At 38.8% G+C, this 24,738-nt stretch overlaps 1 protein-coding gene across 1 annotated transcript in view; it reads left to right on the top strand.

Annotated features, from left to right (window-relative positions):
• The window catches only part of LOC150085132 (branched-chain alpha-ketoacid dehydrogenase kinase-like), a 275,984-nt gene that overhangs the window by 156,684 nt on the left and 94,562 nt on the right, over positions 1–24,738 (top strand). Inside the window, exon 7 of the mRNA XM_090373887.1 lies at positions 22,557–22,655. Within this exon, the coding sequence (XP_090230013.1) occupies positions 22,557–22,655 (99 nt within the window). The remainder of the gene's footprint in view (positions 1–22,556; positions 22,656–24,738) is intronic.

The following is a 24,738-nucleotide window of genomic DNA, read 5'->3' as shown; positions in this document are numbered from 1 at the left end:
TGCACTGTTCAGAAAACTTCATATCTGACTTGCACAATTACTCCCAGATCCTTTTCATTCTCCACTATCCTGAGTGCAGTGCCATACAGTTGGTACTTACTCTGAGAATACTGCTCCCCATATGCAGCACTTTACTTTTGTCAATATTAAACTTCAGTTGCCACCTCTCAGCCCATCTGCTCAACTTTTCTAGATTCTGTTGCAGTAGTGTATTGTCATTAACAACCCTGCCAACCGTCATATCGTCTGCAAACTTTGACATTAACCGTGATATACCTTCATCAATATCATTGATAAATGCAGAAAACAAAACTTGCCCTTAATGCCATACTACTCCTATTTGTACAGTAGTCTTCCATGTGCAATGGTATGAAAAGCTTTCCTAAAATACAAGTATATGATATCAAAATTATTTTTTGCATCCAGTTCCTTTGTGAGCATATCATAGTATCCAATCAAATTTGTCAGACAAGACTTTCCCCTAACAAACCCATGCTGTGTCTGAATTATTACTGCAGTCTTGTCTAGATGATCCTGCAACGCATCTTTAACCAGTGACTCTATATTTTTCCCAGGGTGCCATGAGTAATTATGTTAACCTAACTGGTCTATAATTACTCATGTCACCCTTTGATCCCCCTTTGTGAATTGGGGGGGACACATTTTCCATAGCCGAGTGGTCAGGAGCGGGAGTGCAGTAGCACACGCTCTTTGAGTAGACCAGGGTTCAAGATCCTGACTGCTGAATACGGTCGATCTGCCAACCCGCACTGGACTATCGTGGCAGATTATGGTCCATTTCTCTCAGCATGAATTTTTGAGGAGGCTTCCATCCTGCAGTGAGTTGATAATGGCTGCACTTTACCTTTTCTTTTTTTTTTTTTTTTTTTTATTTGCACATCTCCAGTCCATGTGGACCTCTCCTGAGTCTAAGCTCTCATAATTATGAGTAAAGGCCTGCTCACTTCCTTTGATGCAATCTTTAATATAACTGGATGGGAATCCACCCCCAAGTGCTTCTCTTATGTTTAACTTAGATAGTTTCTCTTCTACTTTGCTCTCAGTTATTACAAAATCATTTAGCTCCTTGCTTGAGTTAGATAAGCTTCTGACCTCCTCTTCCCTAAAGAATTCCTCATGTGTGAATGTAAATGCAAAATACTCATTGTTTATCAACTACCTCACCAGGATCATCAACAGTGAAACCATCGATATCAAGTGTATCAATCTGATTCATTCCCTTCCTTCTAGAGTTTACATAAGTACAGAGATCTTTGCTGTTTCTCTTTGCATCTTTTGCTGAAGAATTCTTGTAATCTTCCTTCACCTGTCTAACCTCCACCTCCTTTGTGACTTAATTACAGATTAGTTTATATCTGCCATAGTCTTCTGTGTCACCTCTTTAGAAAATACAGCTGCGAGTTACAGGCTCCGAAAAAAACGATAAGTTTTTGCTTATTATTTACATAATTGTTATTTTATTTTGTACTTAATACGTTGTCTTATAATTCTAATTACGCTGGTTATTTTTATTTTTATTTGTATAAACAGTTTTTGTAGATATACGTAATACTTTATAAAACCGTTATTTCATTCGAATATTGCAGTGATCGGGAATTCAAATTTTTAATCAAGGTAGTTAGGTAGCTCTAACGTATAATTATAGAAACAGTAATACGCTTCACTGTTTCTATTAGATAGCGTAGTATTGACATTTAATTTAATTTATTGATCTTATTAATTTAAAATATCATGCCCCAAACTAGAGCAGCAAAGCAACGGGCACAAAGTGGCAGGAGTGCTGTCACTCGGGGGAGAACTGAGGGGGCGATTCTCCAACGCATCACAGCCTTAAAAAACGTGCAACTTGTGAAATGTTTGCCGAACTATCTGGAACGGAACATGATATTGCCATGGGGGATGACTTTGTGTGTGCGTGATGTAAGGAGTGTAAGGAAATCAGGTGACAACTCAGTGTTGTTATGGGCCTATATGAGAGTTTGAAGGACAGGGTGGATGCCCTTGAAAGATCTAAATTGAGGGGCCCATCAGGCTCTCAGCTGTCCACATCAACGCCAGAGCTTGCACTTGTTCATCACGCAACACAGCAGCAACCCCCAAGGCAGATTGCACTGGTCCCTCAGGAACTAGTAGTTGTTGGTGACTCTATTGTCAGGGAAACGAGAAACATCCTTTGTAGAAATGATAGATGGAACAGGACCAGGGTATGTCTGCCAGGGGCAAAGGTTGATGACGTAGAGCAGATATCATCTTTTAAGGGCACAAAAGGTGATATAGTTGTACACGTTGGCACTAATGATATTAAGAGTAGGAGACCGGCAGAATTACTTAACAAGTACAGGTCACTGATGAAAAAAAGATATGAATTAGGGTTGAATTTCAAAGTGTCTGCAATTCTGCCCAGACACGATAGGAGGGAGTATATGATGAGAGCCTTGTCGATCAATTCGGACTTGGAAAGATTGTGCAAGGCTCAAGGGGTAGAATTTTTTTCAGCCTGGACTGTACTTGTTAACAGGAGAGATTGCTTCTACAGGGATGGGATACACTTAAATAGAAAGGGTGCAAGAATATTTTCTGATGCTATTGAGGCAGTGATAGGTGGGTTGGAAAACTGATAGCTTGGGGGGATACAAGGACTAATTGTTTAACAGTAGCCGTAGGCAGAGGTGAAGGTGATTCTTGCACAACTTCTATTAGAATAAGTAGCGACCTGGAGCAAGTGGTGTTGGGGGTTTCAGGGACGGATGTCAGTCATTGTGAAACAGGTGGGTATATGGGATGTGTTAGAGTGGCTGGGAATAGGAATAGGTGCATGTATACTTGCATGTATACCAATGCTAGAAGTATAGTAAATAAATTTGATGAATTTGAAGTGTTGGTCAAGACATCAAAGGCGGATATTGTTGGGATATCAGAGACGTGGTGTCACACAGATATAAGGAATGCCGAACTGGAATTTGGGGAGTACAATGTGTACAGAAAGGATAGACAGGATAGGAAGGGAGGTGTTATGCTGTTAATAAAGAAAAACATAAAATCAAAAGAAGTGCATCCAGTTGATAAAGATGAACAGTGCACTGTTGAGTCAGTTTGGTGTGACATAAACACTGTGAAAGCAAAAATTAGAGTAGGAGTGTGTTATAGGCCTAATGACTCGAATGAGTACAATGAACAATTGTACAGAGAAATAGTGGGCTAGTAAATCGGAATGTCTTATAATAGGGGATTTTAACTTCCCAGATATTGACTGGAACTTGTGGGTTGGGCACTCACACACTAGTCAGACTTTTGTGGATTTATTGGATGATTGTTTTCTGCAGCAGCGTGTTCGAGAGGCAGCCAGAGAAAGTAATACTCTTGATCTGGTTATCAGCAGTGATCATTCATGTATTAGGAATTTGCAGATAAAAGAACCACTAGGTAGCAGTGATCACAGTGTACTGACGTGGGATTTACTTAAAGATTTAATTACCATCAGGGGTAAAGGAAAGGGTTTTTGCTTCCGTGAAGGCGAGTACAGTGATCTCTGACAGTTTTTAAATTCTGTACAGTGGGATCAACTGACGATGTTACCAACAGTAAATTCTAAGTGGGAAGCATTCAAGGAATTAATCGTGGAAGCTACTAAAAGTTTCATACCTATTAAGAAATATTGTTCAAGGTTTTAGGCCTAAATGGTTGTCGGATGAGCTAATGAGACTCGTAACAGAGAAGAAAAGTGCATGGGATGCATATAAATTATCAAGGACTCAGAAGCCTATGGCAGATATAAGTTAATCTGTAATCAGGTCACAAAGGAGGTTCGGCAGGCAAAGGCAGATTACGAGAAATCCTTGGCAAAAGATGCTAAGAACAGCAAGGATTTCTTTACTTATATAAACTCTAAAAGGAAGGGAATGAATCTGATTGGTCCATATGACATCGATGGTTCAACCGTTGATGATCCTGCTCAGATAGCAAACAAACTGAATGAGTATTTTGCATCTACATTCACACATGAGGAGTTATTAAGGTTTGAAAATGGCAGAAGGTTATCAATTGTAGCAGGGGTGCTTAATGATCTTGTAATAACTGAGAGCAAAGTGGAAGAGAAATTGTTGAAGTTAAACGTAAGAAAAGCACCTGGGGTGGATGGAATCTATCCAGTTATATTAAAGGAGGCGGCAAAGCAACTAAGCAAAGCCTTAGCCATAATTATGAGAGCATCCTTGGACTCAGGGGAGGTTCCCGCGGACTGGAGATGTGCAAATGTATCCCCAATTCACAAAGGGGGATCGAAGGGTGACACGAGTAATTACAGACCAGTTAGTTTAACTTCTGTTCCGGTTAAAATAATGGAGTCGCTGGTTAAAGGTGCATTGCAGGATTATCTAGACAAGACTGCAGCAATAATTCAGACACAGCATGGGTTTGTTAAGGGAAAGTCTTGTCTGACAAATTTGATAGGATATTATGATGTGGTTACAAAGGAACTGGATGCAAAAAATAATTTTGATATCATATATTTGGATTTCAGGAAAGCTTTTGACACTGTTGCGCATGGAAGACTATTGTACAAATTCGAGCAGAATGGTATTAAGGGTAAGTTGCTACAATGGATAAAAGGATGGTTAAGTGAGAGAAGACAGAGGGTGGTAATCAATGGGTGCTGCTCTTCTTGGACTAAAGTTATTAGTGGAGTCCCACAGGGTTTGGTGTTAGGTCCACTGTTGTTTTGTATATTTATCTTTGATATTGATGAAGGTATATCAGGTCTAATGTCGAAGTTTGCAGATGATACAAAGGTTGGCAGGGTTGTTAATGACAGTAATGGCAGTGTGCTACTGCAACAGGATCTAGATAATTTGGGCAGATGGGCTAAGAAGTGGCAACTGAAGTTTAACCTTGACAAATGCAAAATACTGCATATGGGTAGAAATAACTCCAGAGAAACGTACCAACTGTGTGGTACTACACTTAAGGTGGTAGAAAATGAAAAAGACCTGGGAGTAATTGTGCAGTCAGATATGAAGTTCTCTGAGCAATGTAGACAGGCTGCCAGGGCAGGTCATGGGGTTTTGTCAATGATATATAGGAATTTTGCTAGCAGGGAAAAGGAGGTGATTATCCCTCTGTATAAGGCAATGGTCAGGCCATGCCTTGAGCACTGCGTACAGGTCTGGAGGCCTCATTTTAGGAAGGATGTAGATTTACTTGAGTGTGTACAGAGAAGGGCAACAAGATTGGTGAGGGGAATGAAGGAATCCTCTTACCAAGAGAGGCTTAAGTTCTGCAAATTGCAGTGGCTGGAGACTAGGCACCTGCGCAGTGATCTGATTGAGGTATATAAGGCCTTGAATGGGTTGAGCACGCTGAATTCTGATGGGATCCTTCCACTTGTTCAGATTACGAACCTAAGGGGGCATAAATTCAAATTAAGAAAAGACAGATGTAGAATAGATGTGCGGAAATTTGCCTTTAGCCAGCGGGTGGTTAATTGCTGGAACAAACTTCCATCTGTCGTTGTGGAAGTTGATAGGTTGAATAAATTTAAGGAGGAACTGGACAGGCATTTGGAGGGAATGGTGTGATTTTTTTTTTTTTGGCTGATGCTGCATAAGCTCATACATTTGCTTTCTTGCATCACATGCCACTACTACTACTACCTGATAATTTATATGCATCCCATGCATTTGTCTTCTCTTTCTCAAGTCTCAGTTCATCTGATATCCATTTAGAATGAAGAATAGGGTAGTTGCACTCGGAGGATTTAATTTGAGGGGCCTATCAAGCTCTCAGCTGCCCACATCAACACTACAGCTTTCACTTGAACATCAGACAACACAGCAGCAATCCCCAAGACAGAATGTTCTGGTCCCACAGGAACTAGTTGTGACTATTGGCAGGGAAATGGGAAATACATTGTGCAAGCAGAATAGATGTAACAAGAGCATGGTATGTCTGCCAGGGGCAAAGGTTGATGACTTTGTAGAGCAGATATCATCTTTTAAGGGAACAAAAGTTGATATTGTTGTACACTAATGATATTAAGAAATAGAGACTGCGTAATTTTACTTAACAAGTACAGGTCAATGTTGAAAAAAAAAAGTCATGAGTTAGGATTAAATTTGAAAGTGTCTGCAATTCTGCCCAGACACAAGAGGAGGGAGTATATGATGAGAGCCTTGTCAATCAGTTGGGCCCTGGAGAGAGATTGTGTTTTGTGATTCTTCATGTATTAAGAATCTGCAAAGGAACCACTAGGTGGTGGCAGTAATACAGTGTGCGTGTGCTGATGTGGGATTTACTCAAAGAGGTAACTACCATCAGGGGTTAAAGGAAGGGTTTGCTTTTGTTAAAGGTGACTATGGTGGTCTGAGACAGTTTTTAAATTCTCTATAGTGGGACTGGCCCCAAGTGCCAAGCGATAGTGCTCAAGTGATATTTTGTGCGATACATAGCGTTCTTTCTCACCGGATTAGTTATATTATTTTCCAGTGTCTCTATTCTTCTTGTTTTTCATAGGTGATTCTTTACTTAAAAGCTTTGAAGTAGAATCCAGAAAGGAAATACACCTTTCTTTCCTTGTATATATATTTATATAATCCATACTAACCTAACCTAACTAACTCTCTAAACTGCTTGGATACCTGGTCGCACCCCTCCTGCCTCCACGTGGCGGGGGCTGGTAACCTGGGAGAAGAAAAACACTCTCCCGGGGCAAAAAGGAGCAAAGATGGACATAAATAGACATGCCACTTAGGGATCTCATGATCCAGATCTCTCAAGCAGAGAAGACTTAAATGCAGGTAATGCAAAACGGCAGAAAAAAGAAGGAACAGAAACCCCTGCTCCTCTTTTTCTGATACTGCATTCTTTAACTAATAATCCTTTGAGTAAGCTCTCCCCATTCTTAATACAGAAATGTCTTGAAAATGCAGCGGGCCCACCAAAAATGGTTCAAAGATTAAAATCTGGAGACCTTCTAGTGGAGATGAATGAGAATAAGCACTCGGAAAAACTATTAAAAATATTGACTTTTGGTGGAATTCCCACAAAGGTTACCCCGCATGCCACCCTAAACTCCTAAAGGGGTAATAGCCGAGTTGGATCTCCTTAATGTATCTGAGGAGGAGATCGTTCAGGAATTAGTTGATCAAAATGTAATAAATGCCAAAAGGATAGTCATTAAGAAAGATGGGGTTCTTACTCCTACCCGAATGGTCATTCTTACGTTTAAAACACCAATTTTACCAACAACTGTTAAAGCTGGATATTTAAGGTGCAAAATTTGACCTTATATTCCAAACCCAGTCCAGTGTTTTAAATGCCAAAAATTAGGACACTCACAAGCAGTCTGCAGGGGTGTAACCACCTGTGCTGCCTCCTGTGGTTCAAAAGAGCATGTTCACACAGACTGCTCCACTGAAATACAAAGCTGCCCAAACTGTAAGGGAAATCATTCAGCATTTTCAAAGGAGTGCATCCAGTGGCAGACTGAAAAGAATATATAAAAGTACAAAGTGGAACACATGGTGCCATACCAAGGAGCAAAAAGACATTTTCAATTTCAAATAAATTGCCATCTTATTCTTCAGTTGTAAAAAAAGCAACGATCCATAACAGTACAAACAGATTTAGTTCCACCAAGCATCTCAATTTCTGATTGGGCATGGTCAGTCCTCTTTACACTAAAAGAACAGCTTACCCAACAGCAATCAATTCATTTGGTAAATACACCATTGACAAAACTGCCAGATAAAAATTCTGTACAACAGCCAGTTAATCAAACAAGCTCTGAAAGAAATAATCAAAAATCCAGTACTGATACCATGGACATAGAAATTCACACCGGGATGAACCACCTCTTGAACTTTATGCAGAAGAGGAGGACATGGACGTCGCTAGACCAAATTTCCCAAAAAGGGAAAAAAGACTAGACAGGCGCAAACAAACCACATCCCATAAGCAAGCAGACACACCCGATAATCCTCAATAATGCATAGAATCATTCAATGGAATTGTCGTGGACTCCGAGCTAACTTAGACGATGTTTACGACTTAATTACCAAATATAAGCATGCTGTTCTTTGTCTACAGGAAACAAACCTGACCCCTAAAATGTCTATGAGCATAAAACATCATATAATGCTTAGAAAGGATAGGAACGACTCTAATACAGCACATGGAGGTGTAACATTGCTAGTAAACTCCAGAAATCTTTTTAGACCTGTTGCACTGCAAACAACTTTAGAAGCAATCGTTGCTAGAGTTATGGTTGAGATAGCGGTAACAGTTGTTTCCATATACCTTTTGCCAAATTATTCCTACATTTTAGCAGATTTGAATGATTTAGTTACCCAGCTACCACCACCTTTCTGTATCTTGGGTGACTGGAATGGGCATCACCCCTTATGGGGTGCCTCGCACCTTGATAAGAGAGGTCAGTTAATTGAAAAATTTCTTGAAAGGCACAACTTAACATTATTAAACAATGGGACCCACATGTACGTGCATCTTTCCTCAAGGTCAACTTCTGCAATTGATCTATCAGTATGCTCGCCAAAGCTCCTTCCACTTATTGATTGGACGGTCACTGATAACCCGTGAAATAGTGACCACTTTCCAGTAATATGCACGCTGTCGACTAACTCTCCTCCTCAAACTGAAATAAAACCTGTTTGGAAATTCGACAAAGCTAACTGGAAGAAATATCAAGAACTGGCACATCTAGATACTCAGACCATTGAGACTCTCACCATTGACTCTGCCGTAACTTACATAACTCAGCAAATGATAGCAGTTGCAGAAACCAGTATACCCAGATCATCCATGAAAACTCGCTCCCACCCAAAAATATGGGAATGAAGCCTGTAGCAATGCCAAAAAAGAGAATAGATAGTGGAACTTATTTCGTAAATACCCAACCACAGCTAATCTCATACAGTTCAAGAAAGCTAGAGCTAAATCCCATCATGTACAACGAATAAGCAAAAAAGAGACATGGTCCAAATATGCCTCCTCTGTAAACAGAACCACAAATATCAGAACCATTTGGACTGAAGTTCGAAGAATTAATGGAAAATATCCTCCTATAACCACTCCAATAATACTTCTAAAAGGCAAAGAAATCTGCAATCCTCTTGATATTTCTAATACATTAGGTGAAACCTTTTGAAACTATCTCAGCTGTAACTGCATTTGAGCCAAGTTTCCAGGCACATAAAGTACGAGCAGAAAAATATCTTAATTTCAGTACTTCACAACAGCATCCATATAATGTACCCTTACCATGGCAGAGTTACGTAGCGCACTTGCAAGATCCAAAAATAGTGCTCCTGGTCCTGATGGAGTGTACTGTGCCATGTTATATCATTTGAGTGAAGGATCCCTTTCTGCTCTGCTAAAACTGTATAATAGAATCTTTGACGAAGACTACTACCCTACCAGTTTGCGTCATTCTATTGTATTAACTTTCCCAAAACCAGGAAAGGACCATTCAGATCCAGCAAATTACCGACCGATAGCTTTAACTAGTTGTATAGGAAAAGCATTAGAAAAAATAATTAATGCCAGATTGACATGGTTCCTAGAGACTGAATGCATTCTAAGTCAAAATCAATATGGATTTCGAAGAACTAGATCAACACTTGACCTTATGATCAAAGCTGAAGGAAACATCTGAAATGCATTTCTCAGGAACGAACACCTAGTGATGATATGTCTTGACATTTAAAAAGCTTTCGATACAATCTCGATATGGAATTCTTCACGATCTTTATGAATCCGGTCTTCGTGGTCATCTTCCAAAATTTATCCAGAACTTTTTTGAGCAATAGGTCCTTTCAGGTACGATTTCACTCTGCTCTCTCGCAAACATTTGTGCAAGAAGAGGGGGGTCCCTAAGGGTTCTGTGCTTAGTGCCACGCTCTTCTCTCTTAGAATTAATTCGATTACCAAATGTATTCCCGACACAGTTGAAACATATCTGTATGCCGACAATCTGGCAATCTCAAGCCACTCACAAAACATGCGTTTCATTGAAAGGCAGCTTCAAGGCACATTAACAAGCTTGTTCAGTGGGCCAAAAATAATGGATATAGACTTTTCAAAACAAAAAACAACAGCAATTCATTTTTGCTGTAAACGGAATTTACATCCAGATCCCGATTTACATCTTGACTCTCATCCAATTACTTTTCAACAGAGTATTAGCTTTCTTGGACTAATTCTGGATAAAAAACTTAGTTTCTTAGCATATTAAGCATATTCATACAACCTATCTAAAGAAGCTGAATCTCCTCAGGGCAATTTCTGCTATGTCATGGGGTGCAGATTGGTGCATGCTGCTGCACTTATACCGGTCGCTCATAACATCCAAACTAGACTATGGATCTCCTGCATATGCCTCAGCTAGAGAAAGTGTATTAAAATGGCTCGACCCAGACATCACAATACTCTCTGAATTGCACTGGGAGCTTTTCGTACATAGAGTTCAGAGTCTGTATACGGAAGCACATGAACCACCTCTATTTCTTCGTTGGCATGCTCTATTATTAAGTTATGCAGCTAAAATCAGAAGTTTCCTACATCATCCTATAAAGCAGTATTTATTCACCCCAAAATGGCATAATTTGTACCAAAATAAACGCCAGTCAAGAACACCAGTCACATAACATCAGATATCTTACACAGATTTAAAACGCATCATACATAGCACTGTTAGAAAAAAATGGCTATCCATTTGGCAGGGAGAAAAAAGCAATAAGCTCTTTAAATTAAAAACGATCACAATCAGTGGCTATCAAGCCTAAGAGGCAATAGAAAGGAAGAAGTAGTACTTGCCAGAATGCAAATAGGACATATCCACCTAATTCATAGTTATTTACACACTCAGGATGACCCTCCACTGTGCAGCAACTGTCAAACTCAACTCACGGTAAACCACTCGATGATCATTGAGTGCCCATTATATCTGAGAGAAAGACAAACACCTCTGCCAGTGGCTACTGTTAATCTATTAGTCTTTGTCTCCCCCCAAGCTAGCATTTTCCGACCCACCTAACACTGCCTCGATAGCATCAGCAAATATCGTTGCACCCTTTCTATTTAAGTGTATCCCATCCCTGTAGAAGCAATCTCTCCTGTTAACAAGTACAGTCCAGGCTGAAAAAAATTCCACCCCTTGAGCCTTGCACAATCTTTCCAGGGCCGAATTGATCGACAAGGCTCTCATCATATACTCCCTCCTATCGTGTCTGGGCAGAATTGCAGACACTTTCAAATTCAACCCTAATTCACGGCTTTTTTCCAACAGTGACGTGTACTTATTAAGTAATTCCGCTGGTCTCCTACTCTTAATATCATTAGTGCCAGCGTGTACAACTATATCACCTTTTGTGCCCTTAAAGGTCAGGCCACACCTTGAGTACTGTATACAGGTCTGGAGGCCTCATTTCAAGAAGGATGTAGAGCTGCTGGAACAAGTACAGAGAAGGGCAACAAGATTAGGGAATGGAACAAAGGGTTCTCTTATGAAGAAAGGCTCAAGTTTTGCAAATTACAGAGTCTGGAGACTAGGCATCGGCGAGGTGATCTGATAGAGGTGTATAAGGTTTTGAATGGCTTCAGCATGCTCAATGCCAATGGGATTCTTCCTCTTGCTCAGAATAATCGCCTGAGAGGGCATAAATTCAAATTGAGGAAGGACGGATGTCGGATAGATGTGCGGAAATTTGCCTTTAGCCATTGGGCAGTTGGTTTGTGGAATAGACTTCCATCACTTGTTGTTGAAGTTGATAGCCTAAACAAATTTAAGACTCAGCTGGACAGGTATTTCGAACGAACGGAGGAGTGAAATGGGAGTAGTGGTTGTGTGTGTTTTTTTTTTTTTTTTTTTTGGCTGATGCTGAATAAGCTTGCTTTCTTGCATCATATGCCTGTACTAATGCTAATGCTAGCTTTCTCTTCACATCTATTTTCCTCTAATAAACTTACCTTACAGCAGATTCTCGGAGACCGACAAGATATTAATGATGTTTTTACCTTCCTCAGAATGATAAACAAATATCATCTGATCTGAATCCTTTTATTTAATATAACAATCATGTACCAAATAAGATTGTAATAGGTGCATTATGGCCTTAGTAGCCCTTGCACCAATAAATTCAACAAACAACAACATATACAGTGGGACCAACTGAAGATGTTACCAACAGCAAATTCAAAATGGGAAGCATTCAATGAACTTATCTTGGAAGCTACTAGGCTTTTCATAACAAGAAATATTGTTCAAGGTTTAAGCCCAAACGGATGTCACATGAACTAATGAGACATGTGGCAGAGAAGAAAAATGCATGGGATACATATAAATTGCCAGGTGACGCAGAAGCCTAGGTAGATATAAGCTGGTCTGTAATCAGGCCACAAAGGATGTTAGACAGGCTAGAGCAGATTACGAGAAATATTTGGCAAAGGATGCAAAGAGTTCTTTACTTATGTAAACTCTAGAAGGAAAGGGATGAATCATTGTTGTACTTGATATTGATGGTTCAACTGTTGATGATCCTGCTCAGGTAGCTAATGAACTGAATGCATATTTTGCATCTACATTTACACATGAGGAGTTATTCGGGGGGAGGGATGCCAGAGGTGTATTAAAAATGGCAGTAAATTAAATGATTTTGTAATAACTCAGAGCAAAGTTGAGGAGAAATTGTTGAATATAAATATAAGAAAGGCACTTGGGGTGGATGGGATCTATCCAGTTATATTAAAGAGGCAGCAAAGGAAGTAAGGAAACCTTAGTCATAATTATGAGAGCTTCCTTGGACTCCGGGAAAGTACCCATGGACTGCAGATGTGAAATGCAACCCCAATCCACAAAGAAGGATCGAAGGGTGACACAAGTAATTACAGACCTGTGACTTTTTCTAGCAGGGAAATGGATGTGATTAACTCCTTGTATAAGGCAATTGTCAGGTAACACCTTGAGTACTGTATACAGGTCTGGAGGCCACAGTTTAAAAAGGATGTAGAGCTGCTGGAATGAGTAAAGAGAAGGGCAACAAGATTAGTGAATGGAACACAGGATTACTCTTACGAAGAAAGGCTTAACGTTTGCGTGTATACTTGCATTTATACCAATGCTAGGAGTATAGTTAATAAATTTGATGAGCTTGAATTGCTAATCAATACATCAAAGGCAGATGTTGTTGGGTTATCAGAGACAAGGTTTCACACAGATATAAGCAGTGCAGAATTGGAATTTGGGGAGTACAATGCGTACAGGAAGAATAGACAGGAAGGGAGGAGGGGTTATGCTGTTAGTTAAGAAACACATAAAATCTAAGGAAGTGCATCCAATTGATGTTGGTGAATAATGCAGTGTTGGGTCTGTTTGGTGTGAAATAAGCACTGGCAAAGAAAAAATGAGAGCAGATGTGTGTTATAGGTCTAATGAATCTAATGAGTATAATGAGCAATTGTGCAGAGAAATAGAGTGGGCCAGTAAATCAGAATGTCTTATAATGGGGGATTTTAACCTTCCAGGTATTGACTGGAACTTGTGGATTGGTCACTTGCACACTAGCAAGACTTTTATGGATTTATTGGATGACATGTTTTCTATAGCAACATGTTCGAGAGGCAGCCAGTGATTATTCATTCATTAAGAATTTGCAGATAAAAGGGGAACAAATAGGTGACAATGATCACAATGTACTGATGTGGGATGTAACTACCATCAAGGCTAAAGGGAAGAGCTTTTGCTTTCATAAAGGTGGCTACGTGGTCTCAGAACGTTTTTAAATTCTGTTCAGTGGGATCAACTGATGATGTCACCAGTATTGAATTCTAGATGGGAAGCCTTCAGGGACTTAATTTTGGAGGCTACTAGTCTTTTCATTCCAACTAAGAAATACTGTTCAAGGTTTAGGCCTAAATGGATGTCAGATGAATTAATGAGGCTCGTGGCAGAGAAGAAGAATGTATGGGATGCATATAAAGTATCAGGTGACACAGAAGCCTATAGCAGGTATAAACTAGTCTGTAATCAAGTCACAAAGGGGGTTAGGCAGATTATGAGAAATCTTTGGCAAATGATGCAAATAAAAATAGCAAAGAGTTCTTTACTTATGTAAACTCTAGAAGGAAAGGGATGAATCAGATTGGTTGACTATGATCATGCTCAGGTAGCTAACAAACTGCATGAGTAGTTTACATTCACATATGAGGAGTTATTCAATGAGGGGAGTGCCAGAAGTTTATCAAACGCTGACAGGGAGCTAAGTGATTTTGTAATAACTGAGAACAAATTGTTGAAGTTAAATATAAGGAAGGCACCTGGGGTGGACAGGATCAATCCAGTTATATTAAAGGAGACAGCAAAGGAAGTAAGCAAACCCTTAGCCATAATTATGAGACCTGCTCAGGGGAGGTCCCCATGGACTGGAGGTGCAAATGTATCACCAATTCACAAAGGGGGATTCAAAAGGTGGTACAAGTAACTACAGACCTGTTAGTTTAACTTGCATTCTACAGAAAATAATGGAATCACTCGTTAAAGAAGCCTTGCAGGCTTCTTTAACCAGTGATTCCATTATTTTGTTTTGTTTTGTATATTTATTAATGATATTGATGAAGGTATATCAATATCATTAATAAGTTTGCAGATGATACAAAAGTTGGCATGGTTGTTTAACGACAGTAAAGACAGTGTGCTACTCCAACTGGATCTAGATAAGTTGGGAAATTTGCTGAGAAGTGGCAACTGAAGTTTAACATTAACAAATGCAATGTAGGTTGAGACACAGCATGGGTTTGTTAAAGGGAGGTCTTGTCTGATCAACTTGATTGGATACTATGATGTGGTCACAAAGGAACTGAATACCTAAAGTTATTTTGATAACCTATACTTGGATTTCAGGAATGCTTTTGATACTGTTGCCCATGGAAGACTGCTGTACAAATTGGAGAGGTACGGCATTAAGGGTAAGTTGCTACAATGGATAAAGGGATGGTTGAGTGGGAGAAGACAGAGAGTGGTAATCAATGGACACTGCTCTTCATGGACAAATGTTGTTAGTGAAGTTCCTAAGGGTTCGGTGTTGGGCCCATTGTTGTTTTGTATATTTATTAATGATATTGATGAAGGTATATCAATATCATTAATAAGTTTGCAGATGATACAAAGGTTGGCATGGTTGTTTAACGACAGTAAAGACAGTGTGCTACTCCAACTGGATAAGTTGGGAAATTTGCTGAGAAGTGGCAACTGAAGTTTAACATTAACAAATGCAAAGTACTGCATATGGGTAGCGATAACCAAAGAGAAACGTATGAACTGTGTGGTACTACACTCAGGGAAGTGGAAAGTGAAAAAGACCTGGAGGTAATTGTGCAGTCAAATATTGAAGTTTTCTGAGCAGTGCAGATGGGCTGCCTGGGCAGGTCATGGAGTCTTGTCAATGATATATAGGAATTTTGCTAGCAGGGACAGGGAGGTGATTATCCCGTTATACAAGGCAGTGGTCAGGCCACACCCAGAGTACTGCTTACAGGTCCAGAGGCCTCATTTTAGGAAGGATGTAGAGTTGCTAGAACGAGTACAAAGAAGAGTAACAAGATTGGGGAGGGGAACCAAGGGGTGTTCTTACCAAGAAAAGCTTAAGTTCTGCAAATTGTAGTGCCTGGAGATTAAGCACTGTGGGGTGATCTGATTGAGGTGTATAAGGCCTTGAATGGGTTGAGCAAGCTGAATGCTGATGGGATTCTTCATCTTGCTCAGACTATGAACCTGAGGGGGTGCAGTTTCAAATTGAAGGAAAATAGTTGTAGAATAGATGTGCAGAAATTTGCCTTAAGCCAGCGAGCAGTTGATTGGTGGAAAAGACTTCCATATTTTGTTGTGGAAGCAATAGTCTAAATAAATTTAATTGAACGTATGGAGGGGTAAAATGGGAGCTGCTTTTTTTTTTTTTTTTGGCTGATGCTTCATAAGGTTGCCTTCTTCTATCATATACCTCTACAAATGCTAATGTTAAGTTTTGCAAATTAGTGTCTCGAGACCAGGCACCTGCGAGGTGATCTGATCAAAGTGCATAAGGCCTTGAATGGTGTGAGCAAGCTCAATGCTGATGGGTTTCCTCTTCCTCTTGCTCAGATTAATCACATGAGGGGATATAAATTGAAATTGAGGAAAGACAATTGTAGAACAGATGTGCAGAAATTTGCCTTTATCCAGCTGGTGATTTATTTGTTGAAAAACTTCCATTTGTCATTGTAGAAGTTGACAGCTTAAATAAATTCAAGGCAGAACTAGACAAATATTTGGAACGAATGGATGGGTGAAATGGAAAAGGGTTTTTTTTTTTTTTTTGGCTGATCTGTATAAGCTTGCTTTCTTGCATCATATGCCTGTGCTAAACCTTGGACATATTTCTTAATTGGTATGAAAAGTTTGTAGTTTCCAAAATTAATTCCTTGAATGCTTTCCATTTATCAATTGCTGTTGGTAATGCCATTAGCTGGTCCCACTGTATAGAATTTAAAATCTGTTTGAGACCACTGTAGTTGCCTTTGCAAAGCAAATATCCTTCTCTTTACCCCCAAGGGAAGTTTCATCTTTGAATATATCTCACATCAATGCACTATGATCACTGCCATCTAAATTTTCCTTTATCTGTAGATTCTTAATGATGAAGAATCGCTGCTGATAATTAGATGAAAAGGCAGATATTTGAGAGGCAACTACTCCCTGTAGTTGCCTCTCAAACATGCTGCTATGGAAACAATCATCCAATAAATCCACAAAAGCCTTGCTAGTGTTCCAGTGATTATCTGGAAGTTAAAATATTTCATCTTAAGATATTCTGCATTACTAGCCCACTCTATTTCTCTGTACAGTTGTGTATTGTACTCATCAGAGTGATTAGGCTTATAACACACTCCCACTCTCAATTTTGCTTTCCCAGTGCTTATGTCACACCAAAGTGACTTAACATTACACTGTCCACCCACATCAGCTGGATACACCTCCTCAGATTTTGTGTTTCCTAACAAATGCATAACTCCTTCCCCTTTTCTATCCTTTCTGTGCACATTGTACTCCCTAATTCCAATTCTGCATTCCTCATGTCTGTGTGACACCATGCTGCTGAAATCCCAACAATATCTATCTTTGATGTCTTTACCAGCACCTCAAATTCATCAAATTTCTTTACTAAACTCCTAGCATTGGTGTATACCTGCCCCTGTTCTTACTCCTACTTACTCTTAATGCAGCCCATATATTTACTTGTTCCATGATGTGACATCCAGCAGCCCTTGAAATCCCCTGCACCTTGCTTTCCAGGCTGCTGCTGATTCTAATAGAAGCAGTGCAAGAGTCACTTTCAAGGGCACCTCCATAGCCAGGTGTGAAGGAGCAGCAGTGCATAGCACACGCTTCTTGATTAGACCGGGGTTCGAGCCCATTACCACCAAATACGGAGGATGCGGAAAGGTCAGGAAATGACCACCGCATATTCCCAGAGCAATATGGCCTTAGTTGCTAATGCTCCTAAAAACCAAATAACTAACTAACTAACTAATTAATCACTTTCACCTCTGCCTGTGGCTACTATTAATCTATTAGTCTGCGAATCCCCCTAACCTACCAGTTTTCTGACCTACCTAAAACTGCCTCCTTAGCATCAGCAAATATTCTTGCACGCTCTCTATTTAAGTTTATCCCATACCTGTAGAAACAGTCTCCTGTTAAAAAGCAGAGAGCAGCTCAGAAAAATTCTACCCCATGAGCCTTGCACAATCCCTTCAGGGCTGAATTGATTGACAAGGCTCTCATCATATACTCCCTCCTATCATGTCTGGGCAGAATTGCAGGCACTTTCAAATTTAACCTTAACTTGCAACTTATTTTCAACATTGACCTCTACTTGTTAAGTAAAGCTACAGATCTCCTACTCTTAATGTCATGCCAATGTGTACAATATCACCACTTGTGCCCTTAAAAGATATCTGCTCTACAACATCATCATCTTTTACTGCTGGCAGAGATACCCTGGTCCTTTTCCACCTATCCTTTTTGCACAATATATTTCCTGTCTCCCTAACAATAGAGTCACCAGCAATAACTAACTCCTCTGGGAGTAGCACATTCTTCTCTGAAGATTGCCACTGTTTTGCCTGATGCACAAGAGTGAGCTCTGCTGTTGAGTTAGGCTGCTGAGAGCTTGATGGGCCCCCATTTTAATTATTTTGATTGCATTTACCCTACTTTTCAAACTCTCATAGATGCCGATCAGAACCGTGAGTTTGCACCTAATTTCTTGACACTCTCTACACCTAGCACACACAAAGACATCTTCCTTAGCTAGATCATGTTCTGTTCCAGAAAGTTCCACAAACATTTCACAAGTTGCACCCCATTCGTTTTTCCCCTAAGCCAGAGCACTCTCCCTACTGTATGTATGTACATTGCTTTGCTGCTCTAGTTTTTGGCATGATTTCCATTTAAATACTATTTAATTGATTAACATTAAAAATTATTAAGTTTAATAAATTTAATTAACAGTACTACACTAAACTAATGCAGTGATATGTGTTAAGTTATCTAGTTCTTATGTTATGCCCTACGCTAGCAGTTCTCAACTGTGCATCACGACGCCCTGCAGAGGCCCCATAATTTACCAGGAGTATCGCTGACAATGTAATAGTTTATGTAAGATTGCCATGGCAAATATTAAAAATGTGGAGGAGAAATTGTTAAGGATAAACATAAAAAAGGCACCTGGGATAGATGGGATCTATCCAGTTATATTAAAGGAGGCAGAAAAGGAAGTAAGCAAACCCTTAGTCATAATTATGAGAGCTTCTTTGAACTCAGGGGAGATACCCATAAACTGGAGAAGTTCAAATGTGACCCCAATTCACAAAGGAGGATCAAAGGCCAACACAAGTAATTATAAACCTGTGAGTTTAACTTCTGTTCCAGGAAATTTAATGGAGGCACTGGTTAAAGAAGGACTGCAGGATCATCTAGACAACACTTCAATTATATCTCAGACACAGCATGGTTTTGTTAAGGGAAAACCATGGTCTTGCCTGACCAATTTGATTGGATACTATGATGCAGTCACAAAAGAACTGGATGTAGAGAATAACTTTGATATTATATATTTGGATCTTAGAAAGGCTTTTGATACTGTTGCACATGGAAGACTGCTGCACAAATTGGAGCAGTGTGGCATTGGAGGCAAATAGCTGCTAGGGATAAAGGGATGGTTGAGGGGGAGAAGACAGAGTGGTAATCAATGGACACTGCTCTTCGTGGACTAATGTTATTAGTGGAGTTCCTCAGGATTCAGTGTTGGGTCCATTGTTGTTTTCTGTATTTATAAATGATATTGATGATGGTATATCAAGCTTAATGTCCAAGTTTGCGGACGACACAAAGGTTGGCAGGGTTGTTAAGGACACTACTGACGCTATATTGCTACAACAGGATCTGGAAAGGTTGAGCAGATGGGCTGAGAGGTGGCAAATGAAGTTTAACATTGACAAATGTAAAGTACTACATATGGGAAACTAATCCCAGAGCAATGTATCAACTCTGTGGTACTACCCTGACAGTGGTAGAGAATGAAAAGGACATGGGGGTAATTGTGCAGGCAGATATGAAGTTCTCTGAGCAGTGCAGACGGGCTGCAAGAGTAGCTGATGGTGTCTTGTGAATGATATACAGGAATTTTTCTAGCAGGGATAAGGAGGTGATTATCTCCTTGTATAAGGCAAAGGTCAGGCCTCACCTTGAGTTCTGTATACAGGTCTGGAGGCCTCGTTTTAAGAAGGATGTAGAGCTGTTGGAATGAGTACAGAGAAGGGCAACAAGATTAGTGAATGGAAGAAAATGTTGCTCTTATGAAGAAAGGCTTAAGTTTTGCAAATTACAGTTGTGGAGACTAGGCACCTGTGATGTGATCTGATTGAGGTGTATAAAGCCTTGAATGGTTACAGCATGCTCAATGCTGATGGGATTCTTATGCCCACGAAAACAGATGAAAGTTTTCGTGGGCATGCTATTCGGGGATGAAAGTTCAAGCAAAAATCAGAGGAAATGGATGGTCTTTTCCCAGGATTATGTACTGAAGAAAGATCTGTTCAAGAGGCATTTTGATCAGAATAATCTCCCGAGAGGGCATAAATTCAAATTGAGGAAAGACAGTTGTAGGATAGATGTGAGGAAATTTGCCTTTAGCCAGCGGGTGGTTGATTGCGGGAACAAACTTCCATCTATCGTTGTAGAAGTTGATAGCTTAAATAGATTCAAGGCAGAACTTGACAAACATTTGGAGTGAGTGGGTGGGTGCAATAAGGGTTTTTTTTTTTTTTTTAATTTGGCTGATTATATATAAGCTTGCTTTCTTGCCTCATGTGCCTTTGCTAATGCAAATTTTGCTTTTACTTCAAGGGTTTTACTTCAAATTTTGCTTTTACTTTGCTTTTACTTTGCATATTCTTATGCTATCAAGTTACATTATACCGTAATGATCACAATGTTATATCCTTAGCTATAGTCTTATTATATTCTTAGTCATATCCTTAGCTAAGTACAAAAGATATATGCTCTACAAGTGATTTAAACCTTTCAAACTACTTAATCACAATTAAAAGCTTACTATTCTTCTGCACGACCGGTTATGTTCTAATGCTATTTGCAAATGCTGATACAGTAGTGGTTGATTAATGCGTCGTACAAAAATCACTATTAAATTTTAAAAAAATAAGCTATCGAATACTATTAAGCCTATTTATTATCTTTGAAAAACAGAATATAATACATTAATTAATCAAGAATACGGTAAAAATTTCATTTCCAGAATACTTATCTGTTTGCAGTAACTGGAAAATGTACGGCGACACCTATAATCTTGTTCCCATATACTCCTACAGATTTGTACATTTTTCTCCAGTTTAGTTTACTGGTGAGGGGCAGTTTTGTAAACAAGCAAACAACACAGTTTCTCTGATTTCAAAGACTATTTGAGGGTTATGCATTCTCTCCAACAACAAAGTAGCTGGCTTGAGTGTGCCATTTCATTTCATGGCCTCATCAGATCTTATTTTCTGGAAGATGAACAGGGAAGTATCTTACTGTGAACCAAGAAAGATACTACCAGCTGATTATCTTGCACCCAAGGCCTGCTAAAGTTTTGCTAAACTAGAACTGTGCCTTCCCATGTACAGTAGTTCTAACAAGATAGCGCTATTCATACACTGCTAGGGAAATGCCTCTTGAACACCTCTTTCTTCAGTACATAATCCTGGGAAAAGACCATCCATTTCCTCTGATTTTTGCTTGAACTCTCATCCCCAAATAGCATGCCCATGAAAACTTTCATCTGTTTTTGTGGGCATATTGATGGAATGTGTTTATAGACATTCAGCACTTTGTAACATTATACAGTTGAAAGACCATATCATACCTGTGTTCTAGACAAGTTTCATAGAATTGAATTAATAAAATGCTTGTTTTAACCTCTAACATTGATATGAAACCTGTTTGAAGTGTAATGGTGCATATTCACAACATGCATTTGTTAGAAATTTGTAATGTAATGTGTTGACTTCAGATAATTCAGAGGGCGCCTCTGTAGCCAGGTGGGAAGGAGCAGTAGTGCGTAGCACACACTTCTTGATTAGACCGGGGTTCGAGCCCGTCACCACCAAATACAGAGGATGCGGAAAGGTCAGGGAATGACCACCACATATCCCGGCGCAATATGGCATTAGTTGCTAATGCTCCTAAAAACCAAATAACAAACAGATAATTCAGAAATAAGTAATTCTTCTCTATTTTCATTTTGGTATACTTTATTCTGGGCCATACTGTAGTGTTCAAGTTTAAAAAAAAAATGAACTTTTGTTATCTTTTAGATGGAAAACAAAAAATTGTCATTCATGTTATTTACATGGTTGCCACCACAATGCACTGTTATTTGGTTATTGGTTACAGTACTGGTATTAACATTACAGTGGATTTTCAGTTTTTGCTATAAGTACTTTGTTAACAATAATTGAGATTAAATTAAAGTGACTTAATGCTTTATTTATAACTCTGTTTCATAATTAATCAGAATAATATTTCTTATTTTATACAGTCAGAATTAAATAGTATAAGGGACCATCTATGATTTTTTAATATATTAAGTGAAAGGCATAATATAGGTTCAAAACTTAATTCAAAAATAAGTAATAAAAACTCATACATAATTGCTTATGTAATTAGTTTATTGTGAACTGAATGATCAAAATATGCAAAATATTTATATATCCCAATGTTAAATAGAATTCAGTAAACTTATTGATTCTCTAGTTGCATTTTGGAGCCCACTTTGTCATTCCATGATCAGGTCAAAATAAAAGTAATCCAGAGCCAATCTGAAACATCAGCTTTAATGCATTTTTTTTAATCTCTTTTTAATATCTGCAGGTTAACTTTTGATTTTATGATGTATTGTATGATGTTGGAAATTTATTTTCTTCTATTTAAGGATGATAAACTTGTTCAGAATTTCTTGGACCGAACACTCACGTCAAGACTTGGAATTCGTATGTTGGCAGAGCACCAGCTTGCATTACATGATGAAAAGGTTAGATTTACGTTTGAAATGGATTTCTTTAAAAGAAATAATTTTATGTTCTTTGAAGTTTGATTTTTCCTCTTCATTAGCTGTTTTTGAAACATTCTTATTCCTATAAACTCAAATGGTATTTTCTTACTTTTATTTTACTTTTACTAAAGCATTCACCTCTTAATCAAGAGTTAGAATCTAACAGATATTCACCCTCTTTGAACTTGCTGAAATATACATAGGATTCTGCCAGTGATTTACAGGACTTTTTGGGCTTGCTGCAAGAATTCACATGGTTCTGTCAGCGATGTACAGGAATTTTTTTTTTTTTTAACAAAAAGGTGATTATCCCATTGTATAAGGCAATGGTTAAGCTACATTTTGGATATTGCATACAGGCGTGAGAGCCTCATTTTAGGAGGATGTGTTGAATTGGTTGCAGAGAAGAGCAATAAGATTAGTCAAGGGGACAAAGGAAGACTTCAGTTCTGCAAATTGTAGCAACTCAAATTAAGTATCTGTAAAGGGATCTGACTGAGGTGTTTAAGGCTCTTTAAATGAGTAAACCTAAAGCTGATGTTGCAGAATATATGTATGTAAATTTGTTTTCAACTGATAATAGAATCAACTTCTTCCTGCTTTCATGGTGTTGAGTAGCTTGAATGAATTTAAAGGATTGATCAAATTATTAGAAGGGGTGAGAGTACAGTCATCCCTTGATTTGCATGGTTTTGCTATTGTGTGGGCAGGTATTTACTACCAAAATTTTACATGCAGCGAGTTTCACTCCTTGTGCAATTTTTGTTTACAAAGCTTCAAAAATAGGAATGAAGAGCAGACTTTGAAAATTTATTTGTTTTTTACATGATTGAAGATTTCATTGAAGGAGAAACATTTCACCATAATAACGTAAAATCCCTCAGAATTCCTCAGCTGTCGGTATTAATCAGCAAGCATTGCTTTTGCTGATTTAATATTTCTTGTCTATATAAAGCATGTGTTTAATTAATGCTTAAAATGAAGAAAGCTACAACAAAAAAATTTTAAATTTAGAAGAAAAATTAAAAATTGTTAAGGAGTTAGAAAATGGCGAAAACGTTGTGACATTGGCCAAGAAATATAGCATAAATGAATCTAGCATTCGACGAATTAGGGAAAATGCTGAGAAAATTAAAAGTTCAGTTATCTGTTCCACATCATTGGCTACAAAAAGCACTGCAAAGTGAGAAATCCGTTAATAGAGAAAAATGAAAAATTTACTTTCTTCTGGATAGAAGATCTTAATCAAAAGAGAATGCCTCTTAGTTCAGATATTATTCGCGCCAAATTTTTCTGCAAATTTTTAATCGCTTACAAGAAGAAGAAGAAGCCGATCCATCCATTGCAGACTTCTTTCAGGCCAGTAAGGGTTGGTTTGAAAATTTTGAAAAAAGTCAGTCTTCACAATCTAAATTAATGGGCGAAGCAGCCAATGCAGATACAGAAGCTGCTTCTTTGTATCTGTAAACTTTAAAGGATGTTATTGTGACTGTGGGCTATCTTGCAAGTCGGATGTTAATGCTGATGAGACTGGCTTATTTTGGAAGTGTATGCCAAGCCGAACATTCATTTAAAAAGAAGAGAAAACTGTCCCAGGTTTCAAAGCTGCAAAAGATAGGTTAAAACTTTTGTTATGTGGCAATGCAGAGGGTGACTTTAAGTGCAAGCCTCTTCTAATTTATACATCAATCCTCTTGATTTTAAAGGAGAAAAGCTCCTTACCAGTTCATTGGAAATCGAGCAGAAAAGCCTGAATGATAGTTAAAATCTTCGAGGATTGGTTTTTAAATTGTTTTTGCATCAAAACAAAAAGTTATTGCCTGAAGAAGAACATAGCATTCAAAATCTTGCCCATTCTTGACAGTGCACCCAGTCATCCTTTACATTTGTTTGATCTGCACCCAAATGTGAAAGTTGCCTTTCTTCCGGCGGCTCCGTAGCCAGGTGGGCAGGAGCAGCAGTGCATAGCACACGCTTCTTGATTAGACCGGGGTTTGAGTCCATGACTACCAAATACAGAGGATGCGGAAAGATCAGGGAATGACAACCGCATAGCCCTGGA

Source organism: Mastigoproctus giganteus, chromosome 5, assembly GCF_048544385.1.
Source record: "Mastigoproctus giganteus isolate SK-2022 chromosome 5, ASM4854438v1, whole genome shotgun sequence".
Lineage (NCBI taxonomy): Eukaryota > Metazoa > Arthropoda > Arachnida > Uropygi > Thelyphonidae > Mastigoproctus > Mastigoproctus giganteus.
This window is presented reverse-complemented; position numbering and strand designations above follow the sequence as displayed.